The following is a 19425-nucleotide window of genomic DNA, read 5'->3' as shown; positions in this document are numbered from 1 at the left end:
ACCCTGAGCCATCAACGCAGACAAGAGCCTGTCCCACTTACGCCGAAGGTGTTCACTGTCATCATCACCCCCTTCCTCATCCCATCACCTCCATCATGGATGTGCCGCAGCCCGATCCTGCACATAGACATGTCATTTTGCCAAAGAGGTTTATTATGTGTGCGTGTGGGTGTTTGCATGTGTATGTGTGTTTCCCACCATCCTGTCTAAACTGGCCTTCCCTCCCTCTGCTTAGGTGGAGGTAGTGGCACGGACGGTGCCCTGCCCACCAATCGTCAAGCAGGTCCGAGACTCTCAGAGACTCCCCGTAAGTTCACCCTGACGGCTGCCTGGGGCCTGGTGGGAGGGTGGGGGTGGGGGGGGGACCCTTTCCACACACGCTTACATGTCCACGCTTCTGGAGACCGGACCCTGGGGGTCTGCTCTCAAAGCACACAGGAAACGCTTTATTACCGTCACAACGGCTGGCCGTAACCCATCGAAAAGGGAGGGCTTCCCCCGGGGAGAGCACGCTCATCAGTCAGCGTTCCCTTCAGAGGCTCCTGTGTTACCGGCATACAGAGGGAGTGCTTGACCCAGGGTCGAGTGGGGCCGGGCTGGTGGAGGTCTGGGTCTGAATGAGCTCCGCTGGGCCGTGCTGATGATGACGATGTTGTTGATGTTCTGCGGACTGCAGGGGTACGGGGGAACGGTGTGTACCTGAGCCTTGGGTGTTACTGCGTGTTCATTAACTCTGCATGATGTGACTTAAGTGGTTCAGTTCCCTGGGAATGCGGTGTTGTAAATGTTTAGTGCTTTGCTTTAACATTACACTCAATCCTTCCTACTTGACTGTTAATGTTGCCTCCACAGCTGGGATTTACCAATAGGAGGGCTGTCCTCGGGACATTTTTCTCCAGATTATATTTTGAAATAACATATAAAACCGAATGTATAACCATCACTTCATCATTCCCCATATAAGGATCCTGAACTTGTATGAATGAAATCATGGAGCAATACACTGTTGTCTGTCCAACCGCCTGCATTCCATTCTGAGGGGGACAGTAGGTGTGTCAAAATACCTGAAGCTGGTCAGCACCACATGTTAATGTAGTCTTTCTGTCACCTGACCAAAGAAATCACGTGTTACAGGATTATTAAAAACATGCTGTGTGCACAATCAGATTTTAAATTAAGGGAACCAGAGCTTTTTTATCAACTTTTAGTTTCATTACAATACACTCAATTAAGTGTTGTTATTTTAGAGATGACTTGTTCTCCAGGTATCTTGACATTGTGGCATCACTACTTTCCTAAAACACCCCTTAGCTCTCTAGGGTTTTCCTACATTTTCAAGCCATCCCAAATCCCCCCCTCCCCAACATCTTTCTCCTGTCATGGGTCATAAGAAGTTCAGTTAAAGTAGTGGGCCGTTTATTTTGATAGAATTACACTGCCTTCAGTCCTTCTATGGAGAATGTACGTGTCCTTGTCCCTTTTCTGGAGCACATGGTCCAGTTTAAGGCTGTTGTTTTTGACTAAACTCAAAGACCAACAGATAATGAGGAAAACTGTCTGAAGTGTGCACAGGATGAACTCTTTTAGCTAAAGGGCTCTTGACCGGGCCTGAAGGCGTCGAGAAACCAAATACTGTTCTTCCAAATCAGATATCCCTAGATCAGTAACGCCCTGTTGAAATACTTAAAGGAGGTGATTAGGTAGAGCATAATTTCCATTTAACATTGCCTTCGGCCTAACGTTGTCGTTGGTCTCACCTTGATATTCCTGAGACGTTCTGATGAGACCCGATATCCAGGACATGTCTGGTTTGAAGCGGCGTGCGTGCCTACTGAGCGCTTGGCAGGACCCCGCCACCCGCCCACCCTGCACCGACGAGGAGCCACACCCGGAGATGACTCTGAGATACTCAGACTTCTGCTCCGCCGCTGCAGGGAACCGGGCCCCGTCTGCTTCCTTGTTGTGAACGTAAAGCATGGCCGCCCTAGCCCCGGTCCGGGTCCGGTCCAGTCTGCTCCTGTTGACCCCCATGCTCTCTCTGCAGCCCCCCAAGAGGACGGCGGTGAAGAAGGAGACCAAGGAGAAGAAGGAGAGCAACGAGGAGAGCAAGGAGAACCTGAAGGCCAAGTCGGACGACTCCGGGGAGGAGAAGAACGGAGAGGAGGACTCCCAGAAGAATGGGCAGAAGAAGAAAGGTATGTGTGGAGGTTGTTTCTAAATTAGTTTTGATGCATGTCTCTGAAGCCCTATCCCTGCATGCTACACACAAATGGAAGTACGTGCTGACTTGCCCAACAAATTAAACAATTTGCTACTCCACAGTTACTTTAAATAATTGGTATTAGTACTTAGTATTAGTACTATTAGTATTTTAATCCTGCTCCTAGTCAGGACCATGTGTTAATCTTATCACCAAGGACTTGTGGTACTTGACCTCCAGCTCACCTCTAATGGAAGGGGGCAGGACATGCTGGTAGCTTCTGAAACAGTTTTCCCGTGCAACACATGCTGTGGGACCAAGCGTTTTCTAGACCTCAAACATCACTTAAACCTTTCATATGGGCGAGGAAAATGTAAAGAAAACGGATGCATGGATGAGGTGAAATGTTGTAAGAAACCATACACACGAATAAAGTTTATTTTTGTCACAACGCCCAAGTAGAAACCCAGCCAAAAAACCTACTAAAGTTGTAATGGTTTGAAGTTGTTAAAGGCACCTACAAACCAGTATCTACTGTTAAAGATCCTGCAGCGTTTCCTTCCTCTTCAGTCTCCATTTACTAGGTTGTCCGTCCTTAATGAGTCAATATAAAGAGAAATAACCCCTGCTCTGCTTGAGGTTTTAGTGACATATGAAGAGTTCCTCTCTGCTCGGCTCTGAGAGCGTGACACCGCAGTGAACGTGCGAAATGTGGCGCTTTCTACAGGCGTCCTCAAGCTGCGCTGCTCGTCCTTTTTCCTTTTTCTGACCGAGCCGTAGCGAGTGGGAGGCTTAAGTAAGAGTGGGGCTGGAGTTAGTGGAAGCAGCAGGGAAAGGCTCAAATTACAGCTCAGTAAGTAAGTGGGTGTTTCTGACCTCCAGAACAGGATCACCTTAGCTAGAGCGAAACTCTTTTTCAATCTTGGACATTCTACAGTCTACAGGCTTTCAGCATATCTTTCGCTCTGTATCGCTCCCTTTCTCTCCCTTTAGCACTCGCTGTGTAGCTCTCCCCTTTTCTCTCCACTCAAACTACATAGTCAGCAGATAAGCACATGGCCACGTCATTTTAATTTTTCTGCTCTCTTCATGGCCTGTTCACTCTCTGCACAGCCCCTCTCGGTCAGCGGAGTGCTGGCACCTCCTGCTGGCCAGCACATGAACTGCAGAAGGCGGGGTCAATGTAGTTGATGCAATTCTACATCAGCGCTGTCAAGTGTGCTTCATTGCCATGAAGCCACACATACAAACATGATGGTGCAACGCTATTGTACCCAGAAAGGTAGAACTAGCATACGTTTTCGGGTCAATGCTGTGCAAGTGATGAGTACTCGTGTCTCTTCTCTGACTAAACACCAATGGAGAGAACAGAAAAAGCTTCTGATCCCAGTATTAAACTGCAACTCGTCACTCAGGTTTTAGACAAGTCATTTCTATATCACCGAGAAACCAGAAATACATTGAACAAGCGCCAATTGATCACAGTACTTTTCTTGACCGTTTGAGTCCATTTGTGTTGCAAACTGTTCCGCTCCAAAAGACTTCTCTAAATGAAAGCTGCAGCTCTGACACAACACACACTCAACTCAACTTTTCCCTGAATGTGTGTCACCAGGCCCCAAACACAAGTGGGTGCCGCTGATGATAGAGGTGAAGTCGGAGGGCCCTCGGGAGCGCTCAGCCTCCAGGAACAACAGCCGGCAGAACGAGAACCCCCGCATGCCCCCCAACGCCAGGAACGACCTCAGAGGTAAGTAACGTGGTCACATGACACAATGAGAGAGGTGCTCGCACAATGGTTAAATGAATGGAACTAATCCGTTCATTGTTGGTTCTGATTGTTTTAAACCAATATCACACTTAGTACATTTACAGAATGTAAATGTACTAAGTGACAGTGTATTATATACATAATATTTCACTAGGACGTACACTACTTGAGTAATAGCTTATTGTGTGCGTGCATCTGTGTGTAGAAGTTTTAGTTACATTTTTCCCTTTGTTAGAATGTCATAAATGTCAGTGTTAGGATTGTAAATAGAAAGAAACACCCAAGGCGTGATTCATTTCTTAAAAATATACTATTTTTATCAAAATTGTGTTTTATATGATGTATTCTGACCAAGTTTGGAAGAGTAATATATAATTAAATAGTCCAAAATAAAGTGTTTTCTGCTGCATGGCGTTGAGACTGGCTATATATAATACAGGTTAAACTGAATTAACATATACTATATATAATGGAGGCTAAACTGACTGCACATAGACTATTCATAATACAGTTTAAACAGACTTAACATAGACTATATATAATGCTGGTTAAACTGACAGATCATAGACTTATTTTTAATACAGGTTGAACTTTCCATATGTGCACATATACTTGTAAGTAGTCAAAATTTCATAAAATGACTTCTATCAGCAGCTGCTCAGCTTTTAAATACATTAATTAACACAAAAAGCATCCATATAACATAAACCCCACTGAAATTTTAGGAACGTTTGAAAAGATTTATACAGCTGAAATGTTTGTCCATGCTCTGTATGTGATGAGTACTCATGTCTCTTCTCTGACTAAACTGCAATGGAGAGAACATAAAAAACTTCTGATCTCAGCGCTGGTATCACACGTGCACAGGCACGCCAGCAGAGCTCGGCTGCGTTGTGGGAGGGCCTGATGTGCTGTAACACTATTACTTCCCTCAGATTGGCACAGTCAGAAGTACGAGCGGGAGTGGCGCGACGACCACGACGAGGTGTCGAGCGTGAAGAGCGAGGGCACGCCGTTCCGCGGCGGGTTCAGAGGTCGCGGCCGTGGCAGAGGAAGGGGTCGAGGGCGTGGCCGAGGAGGACGAGGTAAGGTTTCTGGCGAGGAGGACGAGGTAAGGTTTCTGGCGAGGAGCGTGTCTGTGGCAATTACAACAACCAGATTATCTGGTTAAGGGCGGACACAAAAGAGGAAACAACTTGCGCTGAGTAATTTGTCAGGCTTAATCGGCTAGCCTAAAAATAACGTCATGTAACACCAGGCCTGACGACGGTCATGGTGAGAAGATTTTTTTTTTATGACGCCCTAAAGCCTTAGCTCCAACTAGCTTGACAGGTCGAGAAACAACATAACCAGTGCAGTGACGACAGCACTGGCATTTCAAGACACAAACAAGCTGTGAAGTGATGAGTACTCATGTCTCTTCTCTGACTAAACACCAATGGAGAGAACATAAAACACTTCTGATCTCAGCATTTAACAGCAACCCGTCACTTACTCATGTAACTACAACACTCCTTAAGTGTTGTTTTTCCCAATGGGCCACTTACTCCAAGTGAGAATACAATTATACAATTAGGGCATTTGGCAGACGCTTTTATCCAAAGCGACTTACATCGGTTAATACACACATTGACACACCGACAGCAGAGTCAACCATGCAAGGCGACAGCCAGCTCGTCAGGAGCAGTTAGGGTTAAGTGTCTTGCTCAGGGACACATCAACACTCAGCTAGGAGGAGCTGGGGATCGAACTAGCAACCTTTCGGTTACAAGACAACTGCTCTACCTCCTGAGCTAAGCCGAGAGCGAAGAATTCGCTCTCACTCTCAAAGAGAGTGTAAAGAAAGGGGAAGGGTGAAAGTAGAGCAAGAGAAAGAGAAAATGAACTCCATACCTGCGTCTTTCTTCTTGGTACAACATTAACTCTGCTTTCCTCTTCAGCTGATCTGTTTTAGTTCACAGCTCAAACACAGTATTTATTTTGGGCTCTTGTGAATGGATCACATGGGAATGGCTTACATTTAAAACTCACCTTCAAGCACCATTTCTACGTCTCACTGTATCTGGAATAATTTCATAGACATTTGTTCTGCGTTTCATCCTAAAAGTAGACCAATACCAAAGAGGGTGTATCCGTGAACCCCTTCTCAATTCCCTGGTCTGTCCCTGTCCATCCCTCCTGCAGGTCACTATGACCACCACTACGGCTACAAGGCCTACGAGGGGAAGGATGGCGCCTACGGCCAGAAATTCAACAGCACGGTCACCTACTACTACGACAACATGAGCAGCAACGAGCTCTACACCGTGGACCACGATCTGCTCAAGGACTACATCAAGCGGCAGATGTGAGTGTCACCCATTCTTTTTCCGGCATATCTTTGCATTTAGTCTGAGTCAGGGTCCCCTGGAGGCCTTGAGTTTATTTTACAGTGTTAACACCTCCCTGACTTATGTTCTGACCCATTTACCTTTTTGTCTTTTTATTTTTAGACCAATAACAGCTATATGATATTTAGCGTGGTTTACGCTAAATATATAATGTAAACCACAATGCAATGTTAGGAAGGTGTGAAATAATGGATACCGTGGAAGTGCGTGTGTGTTTGTGTGTCCATGCTGTGTATGTGATGAATACTCATGTCTCTTCTCTGACTAAACTACAATGGAGAGAACATAAAAAACCTCTGATCACAGCACTATGACCGGGCAGCAATGTTTTGAAATGACTGTGTGGCGGAAATCATGGTATCAATTTCCTAATGTCATATACATCATGACGAGCACTATCTAGACAGTATTCATCCATTTGTGCTTTTTGTGTCCATCAAAGCTGGTGCTCCGATGTAAAGTAATTGTTTTCAAGTTTGCAAAACTAATACACAACGACCAGTTAAAGCTCTGCTGTTGAAACACTCAACTCCGGGGTTTCCTTTTAGTTCTGTTCCAATATAATCCTCAACCCCTGGTGCCTGTCCTCCTTGTGCCAGCGAGTACTACTTCAGCCTGGACAACCTGGAGCGGGACTTCTTCCTGCGGCGGAAGATGGACCAGGAAGGCTTCCTGCCCATCGGACTGATCGCCAGCTTCCACCGTGTGCAGGCTCTCACCACCGACCTCAGCCTCATCCTGGAGGTGAGCAGGGCATCTCTTTTGTGAGAGTTGTTGAAGTCTGTGTGTGTCCATGCTGTGTAGGTGATGAGTTTCCATGTCTCTTCTCTGACTAAACTGCAATGGAGAGAACATAAAAAAAACCTCTGATCTCAGCGCTGTGACCACTTGCGGTACGATGTGCTGTAGGGTGAGCTGAAGCAACACAGATGGCAGCATTTGGCTTAGCAGAGGATGCACAAGTTTTCGTCTGATAGCTACTAGATGCTTTTAACAGGCTAGATAGAACTTTTAACAGGCTAACATGGCTTAAGTCAATTTTTGTTGGGTTAATGTTTACTTGCTTTTGTTTGATATAAGACGTAGGTTTTGGTTTTAATTTTAATGGGGAATAAGGATTATATTTGATCCAAGAACTGGCAATCCTAGAGCTGATAAAACCCCTTTTTTCCGATAAGTTGAACGGTAAATAACAGGATTTGAAAGCCTGAAAATTCTTTGCTGATGGGTCACAGGCCTTGAAGGACAGCAAGGAGGTGGAGATCATTGACCTGAAGATCCGCCGCAAGGAGGACCCAGACAAATGGCCGCTGCCGCCGCTGGCCATGGGCGACCCCGCCCAGACAGACTTCTCCCAGCTCATCAACTGCCCCGAGTTTGTGCCACGCCAGCCCACCGAGGCCCCCAAAGGTAAGGGGTCTCACCGTCTCAGGCAGACCAATCACATCAAGGGGACGTGAACCCACTAGGTTCCACCTCAAGCTTTGTCCCCCAACTCCCCCCAGGACTCTAAATACCTCTGAGGAACTCACAAACTCTTGCATGTATATCTCTTTATCTTGCTTTCCCCCTCTCTTGCTTCCCTTCTCTTGCTCCCTCTCTCTCGCTCGCTCCCCCTCTCATGTCCAGTTGAATGTAATCACATGTTGATTCTTTCTTTGTGTCCTCCAGGTTCTTCCAGGGCTTCAGTGGGCTCCCGAAAGCAGCTGAAGATGGAGCCAGACATCTCCAACCTGAAGACCATGCCCAAGGGCCTCTCCGCCAGCCTGCCAGATCTGGACTCGGAGTCCTGGATCGAGGTGAAGAAGAGGCCCCGGGCCTCCCCGGCTAGACCCAAGGTAAGTGGTGTGCCATGTTCATTCTCCCCAGCCTGGTCAGGTGGATCCATCCGTCCGTGTGATTGGCCCTAATGTTGTCCAGCCACCAAGAGGGTCTCTTGATGAGAATGTTATATTCCATCTCCATAAGCTTATGCCAATATCGTTTTTCTCTAAAGAAGGATCATGGCTGTAAATCGTGTGATCGAATGGCATGTTATCACCATGCTTAATGAACATTCACTATGCATGTCCCCCATTTAAAAACTTTTTTACTATTTTCTATTTTGTTACTGTTAGAAGACACTTGCCGTTTAACACCTCAATGTGTGGCACAATTCATAGACCACATGGCTTGTTTGAGTGCTCCTAAAGAACGACGATACTAGCTTACAAAATGACCATTTTGCTGTGGTTCGTAACCATGGGGATAACACCTCCCCTAGTACAATCAACCTTGAGTTGAATGCAAGCTGAAACATGGGGTTCACCTACACTTTGAGTTATAATCTAGAGTCTGTTCTCAACCAATGCATCGACACAGCCCTCGTGTCCGATACATGGTTCCTAGAGTTGTAAGCGTAGACTTGTAGCTGGCCGACGAGGAGAAGGTCAGCCCTGTAGCTGGAGACCATGTTCATACAGAGACGTGCGACTTTTCCAGGTCATCTTTACATTTAGTCTGTTAGTCAGGTGTGTGTCCAGGCTGTGTATGTGATGAGTTTCCATGTCTCTTCTCTGACTAAACTACAATGGAGAGAACATAAAAAACCTCTGATCTCAGCGCTGCGGGACCACACAGGCACATGAAGTTTTTGAAATGATGGTGTGGTAGAAATCACGGTATCAAACCATAACACCTCCCCTAGAACACTCTTGATACCAGCTGAAACATTACACTTTAAGTTATAACCTAGAGTCTGTTCACAATAAATGCATAGAAACAGCCCTTGTATCCGATACATGAAGGAAAGAAGTAAATTTTCGCAAACATTATTGCAGATACAAAGGGCAACTGTGACTATGATGCGTCTCTAAACACATTTTCACAACCCAGCTTTCATGTAGTCTGTTTTTTGTTGTACTTTGCTGTATTTGAGACCATCCATTACACCTGGGCTAGCAAGTAGATCCCTCCCCTCTTCAGTTGCCCTCTCCTGTTAACGCATGTGCCTTTTTTGTTTATATTTCCCCCCTTCCATCCTCCTTCTCCTCTCCCTCCCGCCACCCGCCTGCTCCTCTGACCGTTTGTGGGTTGACTGACGTAGTCCCCCTCGTTGCAGAAGGAGAAGGAGGAGGTGACTCGCTCCCCCCTGCCCCTGTGTATGAGCTCTCCCTCTCCCAGCGCTGCAGGGCCCAAGGTACGCCCCTTTGACTCATAACTCATCTATGGATCTGTTTTAGTATTCCTCCACTGTGGTAGGCCTGTAGAGGAATGTGTGGCACTGAAGGCATCGCAATAAACACACATCTACATAAAACACAACGAAGTTCAGCGGCCACAGGGGTCGCCTCAGTTGGTTTCGGCCCACCAGGCTGAGGATATGTTGACAGCCCGATACGCTCCGTCTCCCTCCATTTTACATGTAGATTTAGAGCATTTAGCAGATGCTTGTATTCAAAGCAACTTACAACAAGTACCATTAGTTAAGCACTAACAATAGTTAGGTTAACCCTTTGTCCGTTAACAGCAAAGATAGCTGTGATAAGATGCGCCACAATGCTAAGTAGACTACACATTAAGTATGTTATTGATAACAGGAGGGCGGCGCGGAGCCAGACGAGCCCGAGGAGCTGGACTTCATGTTCGACGAGGAGATGGAGCAGATGGACGGCCGGCGCAACACCTTCACCGACTGGTCGGACGACGAGGACTCGGACTGCGAGATCGACGACCACGACGTCAACAAGATCCTGATCGTGACGCAGACGCCGCCCTACCTGCGCAAGCACCCAGGCGGCGACCGCACCGGCAAGCACACGGCGCGCTCCAAGCTGACCACGGAGCTGGTGAAGGTGATCAACGACGGCCTCTTCTACTACGAGCGGGACCTGTGGGACGACACCTGCGACCCGGAGTACGCCACCATCAAGGTGAGGCCCTGAGCCCGAGCCTAGCTCCCGGTCCGCGTTTGCGTTAACAGACGAGAGAAATGACACTGATTGGGCCAAAGGCGGCGCTATAGCAATTGTCCAGAAACGCAAACTTTGAACAGGCATATCTTGTGACCCCTTCGACTTCGTCGTCTAACTTTATTTTGTCTGCATTTTTCTCTCATCATGTTAAACATGCGGTCCTAGGGAACCCATAACCTGTTACATAGTGGTGGCTGCACAGCCAAATTTGCGCAATCAACGTTGGGTTTCTAACGGCCGGGTTAACTTGGGGAAAATCAACACCAAACTGGGTGTGCTCAAGCAAACATGGGTAAAGGTTAACCAGGCTGAAGTCTATCCGAAGGAATGTACCTCAGCAGGCGAGGAATTACAGCTGGTCAGTGGAGAACGTAAACATAGGTGATGGGTCAGGTAGGGCCTGCGGTGAAACTTGATCCTGGGAGCGTTGGGTTTCCGTTTGGACTAATGCCATGGCAACAACAGTTGTCCATAAATCAGCGACCGTCCTCGATGTGCATCCCTTACACCAGCACGTGCCCGTCGATCAGGGGGAACCGTTAATGGCGACAGCGCCCAAATAGAACTGGGCAGTGCAAGGGGAAAGCAGTGGAGCTAAACCTGAACTACTAACATACTGACTTCCCCTTCAGTCTCCATGCAACCCAGATGGATAGAAGGAAAGCAGTGAAGGCTAGGGCATGGTATCACGTTTACAGCCTTAGTCTGCAGTTGAAGACACGGGATTGAATTGCTCCATAAGATGATGCACCTCATAGGCCTATTGGTTGGGTTCATGTTTATTTTTCAGTATTGTTTGCAAGGAAAGGTAAAATGGCATAAAAATAGTACAAAATAAACTCTGCATGTTGCATCATGGACAAGGAAGGAAGAATTTATATCATAATCAGGACGCATGTTTATGAAGGTCAAAAAGATTATAAAAAACGGCGAACCGAACCACAGAACAGTGATTCACCTGAACGACCCAATTGTGTGAGGGTCATCTACTTGCTAAGGATGTATCAGAATACACTAAAAAAGCATTTCCAAATCGGAGACCACGTTGATTATGTGTAGCATATCCACTTGTCACCCAACATGTTTAGAACATTTTCTCTAGTGCTTAAAGGTCTCTCTGAAAGACTTTCCACCGTCACCCTCTGCCTAGAAAGCGCTCTGCCATCAGGCCAGCGGCGGCAGACCTCAGGGTGTTCTCTGAGAGCTTCCACACTGTGTTCTTTAAGGGTAGGTGTTTCTGCCCTGGGCTAGATGCCCTATTATCCTCTGACCTGTGTTTTTTTTTTTTTTTTTTTTATTATTATTATTCTGGATATGACAAAAGCACCCGAAAGCTCCTGTCCTGGAAAGAGGTTTTGTTCCTCTGAGGCCTTTTGTTGCTGCTGCTGGAGCCCTGCCGGCCCCATTGTTGGCCCCTTCTGGTGCTGCCCGGGCTCCCATGTGACCCGGGCCGCCACGTGACCCTCGGCTCCAGCGCCGCGTGGAAGCGGGCCGTTGTTGATAAATAAACCTGGGGCGGCCGCTGGGCCGCCGCCTACTTCCTGGGGTCCGGCATTGGGGGCTTCTAGGGACAGAGAGACGCAGACGAGATGGACTCTCACGCATATCAGGACCACCCCGTCGCCATGGAGGACTCAGTGAGTGGTGCCCTGAGACCGGCAGCTTTAGGAAGCAGCAGAGACCAGCCATTTTTAAGGCCTTTTTAACAGTTTGTTGTGGTCGTTGATTTTGTAGAGCGCCTATAGAGCCCTTGAGAAGGGGGTGTAAGTTAGGGAGTAATTCCTGGTGGTAGGGTTATAGTCTGAAATAAGATAGTTAGGCTCCAGCTGAGCACACGTTGAGCTTCATCTGATCAGGCCTTCGGGGTAGAGGACTTCATGAAGCGGCTTATCATGAAACTGAAGAGGGTTTTTCTCACAGCCATGTTCTGCTGTTGTATCTCCATATCCAAACTCCTCCAGGCAAGGTCGGTCAGAGCTCTTTGTGCCTAGCCTTTGGTTTGTTGATGCTGTTTAGTTTGGCTGTTCGTCCATCAAGCTTGTTACGTACTTTAAGAGGAGATTTACTGGTGTTGCAATCACTTAATTCAAGTTTATTGGAAAAAATTCTGTTTGATTTGACATTGTTTCCGTGACCTAATCCGTATGGTGAGTTTCCCTAAGGTTCAATGTATTCACACTGGATGTTGTGTGTTCTGCAGCAAGAGGTGGAGAACTTCAAAAAGGTCCACCTGATCACCCGGGAAGAGTTTGACTGCTTAACGCCTGAACCGCCGGTGGACCCCAACCAAGAAGTCCCCCCATGCCCCCCAAAGGGCCAGCTAAGTAAGGGATGGCGTGAAACCCCCAATGACGGGCATCACACGCTGCGTCTGTGAAGACCAGAACAGGGTATTTCAGTCCATGCTGAGGAAGAGGAGCGTGTTGTGAGTGAAGTGTGTGTCCCCCAGTCCCCACAGACGCCCTGGCCAACAAGCTGTTTGGCGCGCCGGAGCCCTCCGCCATGGCGCGCTCGCTCCCCACCACCGTGCCCGACTCGCCCAACTACCGCGGCGCCCGCACGCCGCGCACGCCACGCACGCCCCACCGCAAGGACTCCACCATGACGCCGCGCTTCTACCCCGTCGTCAAGGAGGGCCGGCCGGTCGACGCCAAGGTGAGGCCTTCCCCTGCTTCTGACCGGGTTCTGACCCCCCCAGGGTCCCAGTCCTACCCCTTCAGGGAGGGGGTTCTGACCCCCCCAGGGTCCCAGTCCAACCCCTTCAGGGAGGGGGTTCTGACCCTCCCAGGGTCCCAGTCCTACCCCTTCAGGGAGGGGGTTCTGACCCCTCCCAGGGTCCCAGTCCTACCCCTTCAGGGAGGGGGTTCTGACCCCTCCCAGGGTCCCAGTCCTACCCCTTCAGGGAGGGGGTTCTGACCCTCCCAGGGTCCCAGTCCTACCCCTTCAGGGAGGGGGTTCTGACCCCCCCAGGGTCCCAGTCCGACCCCCTCCAGGAGGGGGGCTGACGTTATGTAGGGGGGAAATGTCCGGGAGGAAGTGATTGTGCTGAAGGGTAAAGTGTCTAGATGCACCGCGGCTCTAACCGCCTTTTCCGTTTAATAGAATTAGAGTATTAGAGAGTGTATAACTAATGGTGTGTTTGGCCGTCATCGTTCTTGGCTTGCTAACCCACCGCTTGGATGGCTCACCCGTGTCTAAACCCTCCCCTTCTTTCCTCCAGACCCCCAGGAAGAGGAAGACCCGACACAGCTCCAACCCCCCCATGGAGTGCCACGTGGGCTGGGTGATGGACTCCAGGGAGCACCGCTCCCGCACCGCCTCCGTCAGGTGAGGAGCTTCGCTGTGGCGTTCTACCCACCATGCACTGCCCCAGGGCGCTGTTCCCCACATGGCGGTCATGCATTGTTTTATTTTAGTAAGGCCTGCGTCATTAAAAGACAAATGTAAAAGTAGGGGAAGCTGAGTAATAGTTGCATTTTAAAGTTGGACTGGGTATTAGATACATTAGATATTGCTGTCTTCAGGACAATGTAATTCAGGACGTCGGATATATGTGCATACTTTGATTTTTGTTCACCGATGGGATCTATGTTTAGCGGCAAGACTTTAACGCTTCTACAGCGAGCTTGGCTCTGCCATGAAGTGGTCCTAACCTCCACCCCCTCCTCCCTGCTCAGCTCCAACGCCAGCCCCTCCGAGGGCACCCCTGCCCTGGGCAACATCGGCTGCACGCCCCAGTCGCTGCCCAAGTTCCAGCACCCCTCCCACGAGCTGCTCAAGGAGAACGGCTTCACGCAACACGTTTACCACAAGTACCGCAGACGCTGCCTCAACGGTACGATGACACACACACGGACACACACGCGTACACACCCGTGCGGACACACAGGCTCACCAAGTGACGTTGCTGATGGACTGCAGAGTGCGCAGACTTTGGTCTGACTGTTGGTCTCTTCCAGTCACTACTACTCATTATTAAACCTTTATTACCCTTCCCAAAACCATCAGATAGATTCACCTTAGACGGGGGGAAGTTGAGCAGTATACAAAATGATGTTAATAGTTGGTTATTAAGGAGCCCTCTGTCTCTCCCCGCCATCAGAGCGGAAGCGCCTGGGGATTGGCCAATCGCAGGAGATGAACACGCTGTTCCGCTTCTGGTCCTTCTTCCTGAGGGACCACTTCAACAGGAAGATGTACGAGGAGTTCAAGCAACTGGTGGTCGAGGACGGCAAGGAGGGCTACAGGTAGGCTGCACCTCGGGCCCCCAGCTCGGGCCCCCTGGTGGACGCTGGGAGATCTACTCACTTTATTCACCCTCTGGTGATGGCTGCACGCAGCATGCACTCAGAGTATGGGAATATAAATAATTGTATAAATAGAATACAATTATATTATCTGTGTTTGTGTACATAACACTTTTGTAAAAAAAAAATAAACAGGGCCAATGTACAAAGAAACCAAATGTATCTTTAAGTGTACATTGTCCCATTTTACTACTGCATTTCAATGCAATAGTATTCATCCTATTTGTCCTGCTCCTCGATGATTTTACCGTTCTACCTGTTGTGATCGGGCGTTTGCGTTGGAGATGCTGCCAGAGCTCAGCAGGTGTAGACCAGGTCTTTGCTGATAGCTGGTGGGGTTGAGTGTTTTACACCTCATCCAGGCTGAGTGGACGTGTGACTGGTGGGAGAGCACAGCTGACCTGCCACTGTGTGCGTTGCAGGTACGGTCTGGAGTGCTTGTTCAGGTACTTCAGCTACGGCCTGGAGAGAAAGTTCCGGCCTGACATCTTCAAGGACTTCCAGGAGGAGACCATGAAGGACTATGAAGCTGGTGAGACGGCGCTGCACGCCATGAGCAGCATGAGGGCGCACAGTGAACACGGTGGGGACTACGGTAGGCTGCACTCTGACCTTGCTGTCTGTCGTTCCCCGTCCCAGGCCAGCTGTACGGCCTGGAGAAGTTCTGGGCCTTCCTGAAGTACTCCAAGAACAAGAGCATGGAGATCGACCCAAAGCTGCAGGAGTTCCTCAGCAAGTTCAAGCGCCTGGAAGACTTCAGGATTGATGTGAGTGGAGCCCTCTGTCTCGGGTCTGCTCGTTCCTTAGGAACAAGCGAGCGTTGTCGTTTCTGCATCTATTCACGTCTTAATGTTTGCTCTGTTTGGACCTGATGGATGAAAGATGATTATGAAATAAACCATTGCTCTCTCTCTCCCTCTGCCCTCAGCCCCCCATGGAGGACGGAGGCCGCCGGAGACACTCCTCCAGCGGCGGGGACGGACGCCGCCGCCACCCCTCGCTGCCCTCCTGCCGCCCCAACAGCCAAGCGAGCTCGGGCCCCTCTGCGGCCCCGGGCCCCGTCAACCCCACCAAGGACGATGCCAAAAATGCGAAAGCCCCCGCCGCTGAGGACGACGACAAGGCCGTGAAGTAACCCTGCCACGCCCGCAGGCCGTGATCCAGACCCGCGGGCCCCGGCCCCAGGGGCCACCAGGGGTCCTCGGCTGCGGGGTGGGCCGGGGGGAGGTTGGGTGTGGGGGGGGGGGGGGGGGGGGAGAGAGGGTGGGTCCAACCGTACACGCAAGCCAAACATTTTAGTTTTTATTTAGTTTTAATTTGTTTTTCAAATCCCGCTCATCGCTTTTTGCACCCGAGGAAGAGGGAAGAAGCAGCCATTTTGAGTTTGGAGAAGAGTTGGTGTTCATGAGCTGACGGGAGAGGAAGCTCATTCATGGCTCCTTTTTATTTTGGGATGAGGGGAAGGACTATAACTAAAATGTTAGATTTGTCAATTTTTTTTTATTGGTCCTCGGGACTCAAGAATTAATTTTCCTTTTCTTGAAGGATTGACTATGGACCCACCCCCTCCCACTCCGGTTCAGTTCCCCCCCCCCCCCCCCCCCCCCTGACCTCATTAGTTCTGAGCCGGACTCCTCCAGGCTGGTAAACCACGACCCTCACCGCCATCCCTTATATGGTCGGTGCTTCCTTCAAACACGGGATTGGATGAGAAACTTGGAAATATTATTAATAAATATTTTATTTAGCATTTAGGGCTGGACATTAAGATTGGAAAAAAAATTACAAATTCCAATCATCAAGAAGTGGAAGGAAGAAAAAAAAGACTATGAATCCCTCAGTTTGAACGTGATCGTTAAAAAGTTGCCTTATTTAAATGGTTTTACTGCTTCTAACTTGTGCCCGCCACCTTAACGTCAGTTGTACAGCATCAAAATGGCCGATCACGCAATATCAGTCACCACTCCTAACTGTGGTCACTAGGTGAAACCCTTTTTACCTAGGGAAAAAAACCCTGACAACAACAATCCCTCATGCTCCTGCTGTGACCTTTTGTTTGAAAACCGTCTTCCAAGTATCACGTGGTCTGTTACAACGCCCCCTCCCCACCCAGTCTTCAAATCGTACCGCTTCTCGTGCTACAAGGTCTCACAGGGTTGGGAATGGGCCTACCGACCACGGCACGCCTCTCAACACAGCCCGCCCCACCCCCCTCTTCCACGGGCCGTATGTAGCCAAGCATCCATCCGTCTGACATCCATCCACGCATCCACCCGCCACCGCCAGAGGCTGAGGGACTGGGACACCAAACTGGGTTCACTTGAAATAATCACCGGCTTGGAGGAGTGGGTGCTGTCTCCTGGGACGGGGGCGGGGCGGGGGGCAGTTTGACGGGCCGGTACCGGAGCTCGGTGCTTCTAGAGGAGTTCCTTGGTGCCTTGCTCAGCGGCGCTGGTGTGTGGCGGGTTCTCTACAGCGACACACGCTTGCTTGGCAGGGGGGGGGGTGGGGGATCCCTCGCCTCGCCTCGCCAGACACTCACGGGCACTCGGAAATGCATCCTGGGAAAAGCAGAGCTACAGACGCTCGCCAACACGTACACATCGCCGGACGCCCCGGCGTCTTTTTGTTAGCGTTGCCTCAGCGGGACAAAGGATATTTGTTGTGTTTGAAGAAACCCTGCGACCTGGCGGACCTTGGCTGGGGTTACTGGTTTTGACATGTTTTAGTTTGGATCAGAGGGAGCCGGTGTTTCTATGTCAAGTGCAAATGATATCAGCTAGAGTGGTTTATCATTATTTTGAATTTCTTTTCCGTTCCACTAATGTAAATGTGAATTAGCCAGAGGAGAAGAGGCGGGCTCGGTGTTGTTTATAGAACAGATGACTATATCGCCTTACATGTTTATCGGCTCTTCTTTTTAATGGTCTTTTTATCATTACTGTTTAACGCTTTTTAATTTACCATTTGCTGTGTTACTAAGCAATGTTTCGGAAGTCTTTGGGTTTGTTGCGTCTGCGTCTGAGGATCGTAGTCGGGTTGACGGCAAGGGGACATGTTGCACGCTAGAAAAGGGAAAGAAAAGCTCAAGGTGTCCCTGTTATTTTAAAATGAGTTGCAGAATTTCACATTGAAATGATAGTTTGCTTGTTTTTCCTTTCTTCTCCATGGATCGTGTTACGATTGACCTGTTGCAGATCCCTGGGGAGGAAGGATATAACTGAAGTTAGATTGGTTATACCCTCTCTAATGGCCATTTAAAAATCTGGAACACTGATTGAATGACAAATGAAACTCATTTGAACCAACCAATCAAGAGGAGTTATTATTTAAACTCAAATACTTATGAAGACAAGCCAAAAATTTGCCCTAGAAGTTCATGTCCAAATCGGCCGAAGACGTATGTCATATTTACGGCAGCCTTTTTGAATGGTGACCAATGTTTATCTTCAACCAAACCTCATTCTAAAGTCTTAAATGTTTAAGATTAAATTGGGTCCCCTCAGAAATTGCCCTTGCTCTGAAGTTCCCCATGAGCAGTGTTCCCGCACGTACAGACAACCTCTTATGTTTCTTTTAGTTTTTAAATGTGTTTTTATTTGAAGCCGCTTTGGTTTTTTTCTCAGAAGAAGCAAAACAAAAAAGGAACCAACATTTATTTTATTTGATCTTCTTTTGTTGGTTTTACATACCGAGGATGGGCTGATTCTAGAGACTGCAAATAGAGATGAAAATCACTCATTTGATTATCGTGTTACTCAGCAATTAGCGTGGGTTGAAGAAAAGAGAAAAAGCTCCATGCATTACCTTATTGATGCCTGACCCGGGATCAGTGAGACCTGGGATCAAGGGGACCAGGCCAACAGGAGGCGCCCCTCTTCAACACGCCTCCATCTACCTGGACCGGCCCCCAGTTTAGCAGTGACCCCTCCCCCCTCCCCTCCCCCCTCTTGCCTCTGCTCCCAACACAAGAGGGGTTGTTCACGGAGGCCGGCGTTGCTCCCCTGACCACTGACCCCCACCCCCCGCTTTCAGCGTACACCTTCTGACGTTCCAGAGGAACATGTGGTGGCTCTCTGAACAAACTCTTGGTGGTGCTGTGACCGCCGCTCTAGGTGTGGACCGGGCTGGAGGGCACTGAAGGGGATATCAGAGGATGGGAGAGCCGGAGGAGAGGGGTGGGGGGGGGATCCATCGGACGGAGTCTGTGGAACTCACGAGGCGAAAGGCTGGCTATAATGACTGGAGTCTGAAAAAAAAAAACAGGACAAAATTCCATAAAGCCATATAAAATAAGAAATAGCTGTATACGAACCATTAAAACCTGTTAATAGACCATTACCATTACAATATCCTAGGCTTGTCATGAGGAACAAAAAAAGACAAAAACGAGGAAAAAAGGAACAAAAAAACAAAATGGAAAAATGTAAAATACTTGAATGAGATCTTGTATTATAACATTTAATATTCATAATATCTGCTTTGTAGGCTGATGTGATTCGCTATTAGTGTTATTTGTAATTTGTAGTAATTATGCTTTTCCTTAATAAAGAAAAAAAAAACACAAAATGGACAAAAAAACCCTACCTTCTGCTGTCACCGTGTGGTTATTTATTATTTGCACGCCGATTAACCTAAGTTAGCGTCGTTAGTGGCCAACAAAAGATTGGCATTTAGTAGAAAGAAAAACATGCGATGGCTTGCATTTATGTCTCTCAGGACCTGAAGTAATCTCGATGCCCGTAGGGTGTTGTGCGGTTGTGGTGCCTGAAAGGCATGGCGATTTGCCAACTTGATGTCTTTC

The 19425-nt window shown here is 48.7% G+C and overlaps 1 protein-coding gene across 2 annotated transcripts in view; it reads left to right on the top strand.

The window, feature by feature from the left end:
• Window positions 1-19197, top strand: part of larp1 (La ribonucleoprotein 1, translational regulator) — a 49861-nt gene extending 30664 nt beyond the window's left edge. The window contains exons 4-21 of one of the 2 annotated variants that reach the window (XM_079737962.1): window positions 236-307; window positions 2045-2195; window positions 3816-3950; window positions 4907-5056; window positions 6156-6318; window positions 6961-7105; window positions 7597-7771; window positions 8033-8199; window positions 9462-9539; window positions 9940-10272; window positions 12515-12638; window positions 12764-12969; window positions 13535-13641; window positions 13992-14149; window positions 14417-14561; window positions 15044-15153; window positions 15261-15388; window positions 15550-19197. In XM_079737962.1, the coding sequence (XP_079594088.1) occupies window positions 236-307; window positions 2045-2195; window positions 3816-3950; window positions 4907-5056; window positions 6156-6318; window positions 6961-7105; window positions 7597-7771; window positions 8033-8199; window positions 9462-9539; window positions 9940-10272; window positions 12515-12638; window positions 12764-12969; window positions 13535-13641; window positions 13992-14149; window positions 14417-14561; window positions 15044-15153; window positions 15261-15388; window positions 15550-15756 (2754 nt within the window). In that variant the 3' untranslated portion in view covers window positions 15757-19197. Of the gene's footprint in view, window positions 1-235; window positions 308-2044; window positions 2196-3815; window positions 3951-4906; window positions 5057-6155; window positions 6319-6960; window positions 7106-7596; window positions 7772-8032; window positions 8200-9446; window positions 9540-9939; window positions 10273-12514; window positions 12639-12763; window positions 12970-13534; window positions 13642-13991; window positions 14150-14416; window positions 14562-15043; window positions 15154-15260; window positions 15389-15549 lie in introns of both variants that reach the window. The other variant, XM_079737961.1, reaches the window with a different exon arrangement.
• Window positions 19198-19425: the final 228 nt, after the last annotated feature.

Source organism: Pollachius pollachius (assembly GCF_949987615.1).
Source record: "Pollachius pollachius genome assembly, chromosome: 6".
Classification (NCBI taxonomy): Eukaryota; Metazoa; Chordata; class Actinopteri; order Gadiformes; family Gadidae; genus Pollachius; species Pollachius pollachius.
Note: the sequence above shows the minus strand (reverse complement) of the source record. Positions and strands in the feature narration are given on the sequence as shown.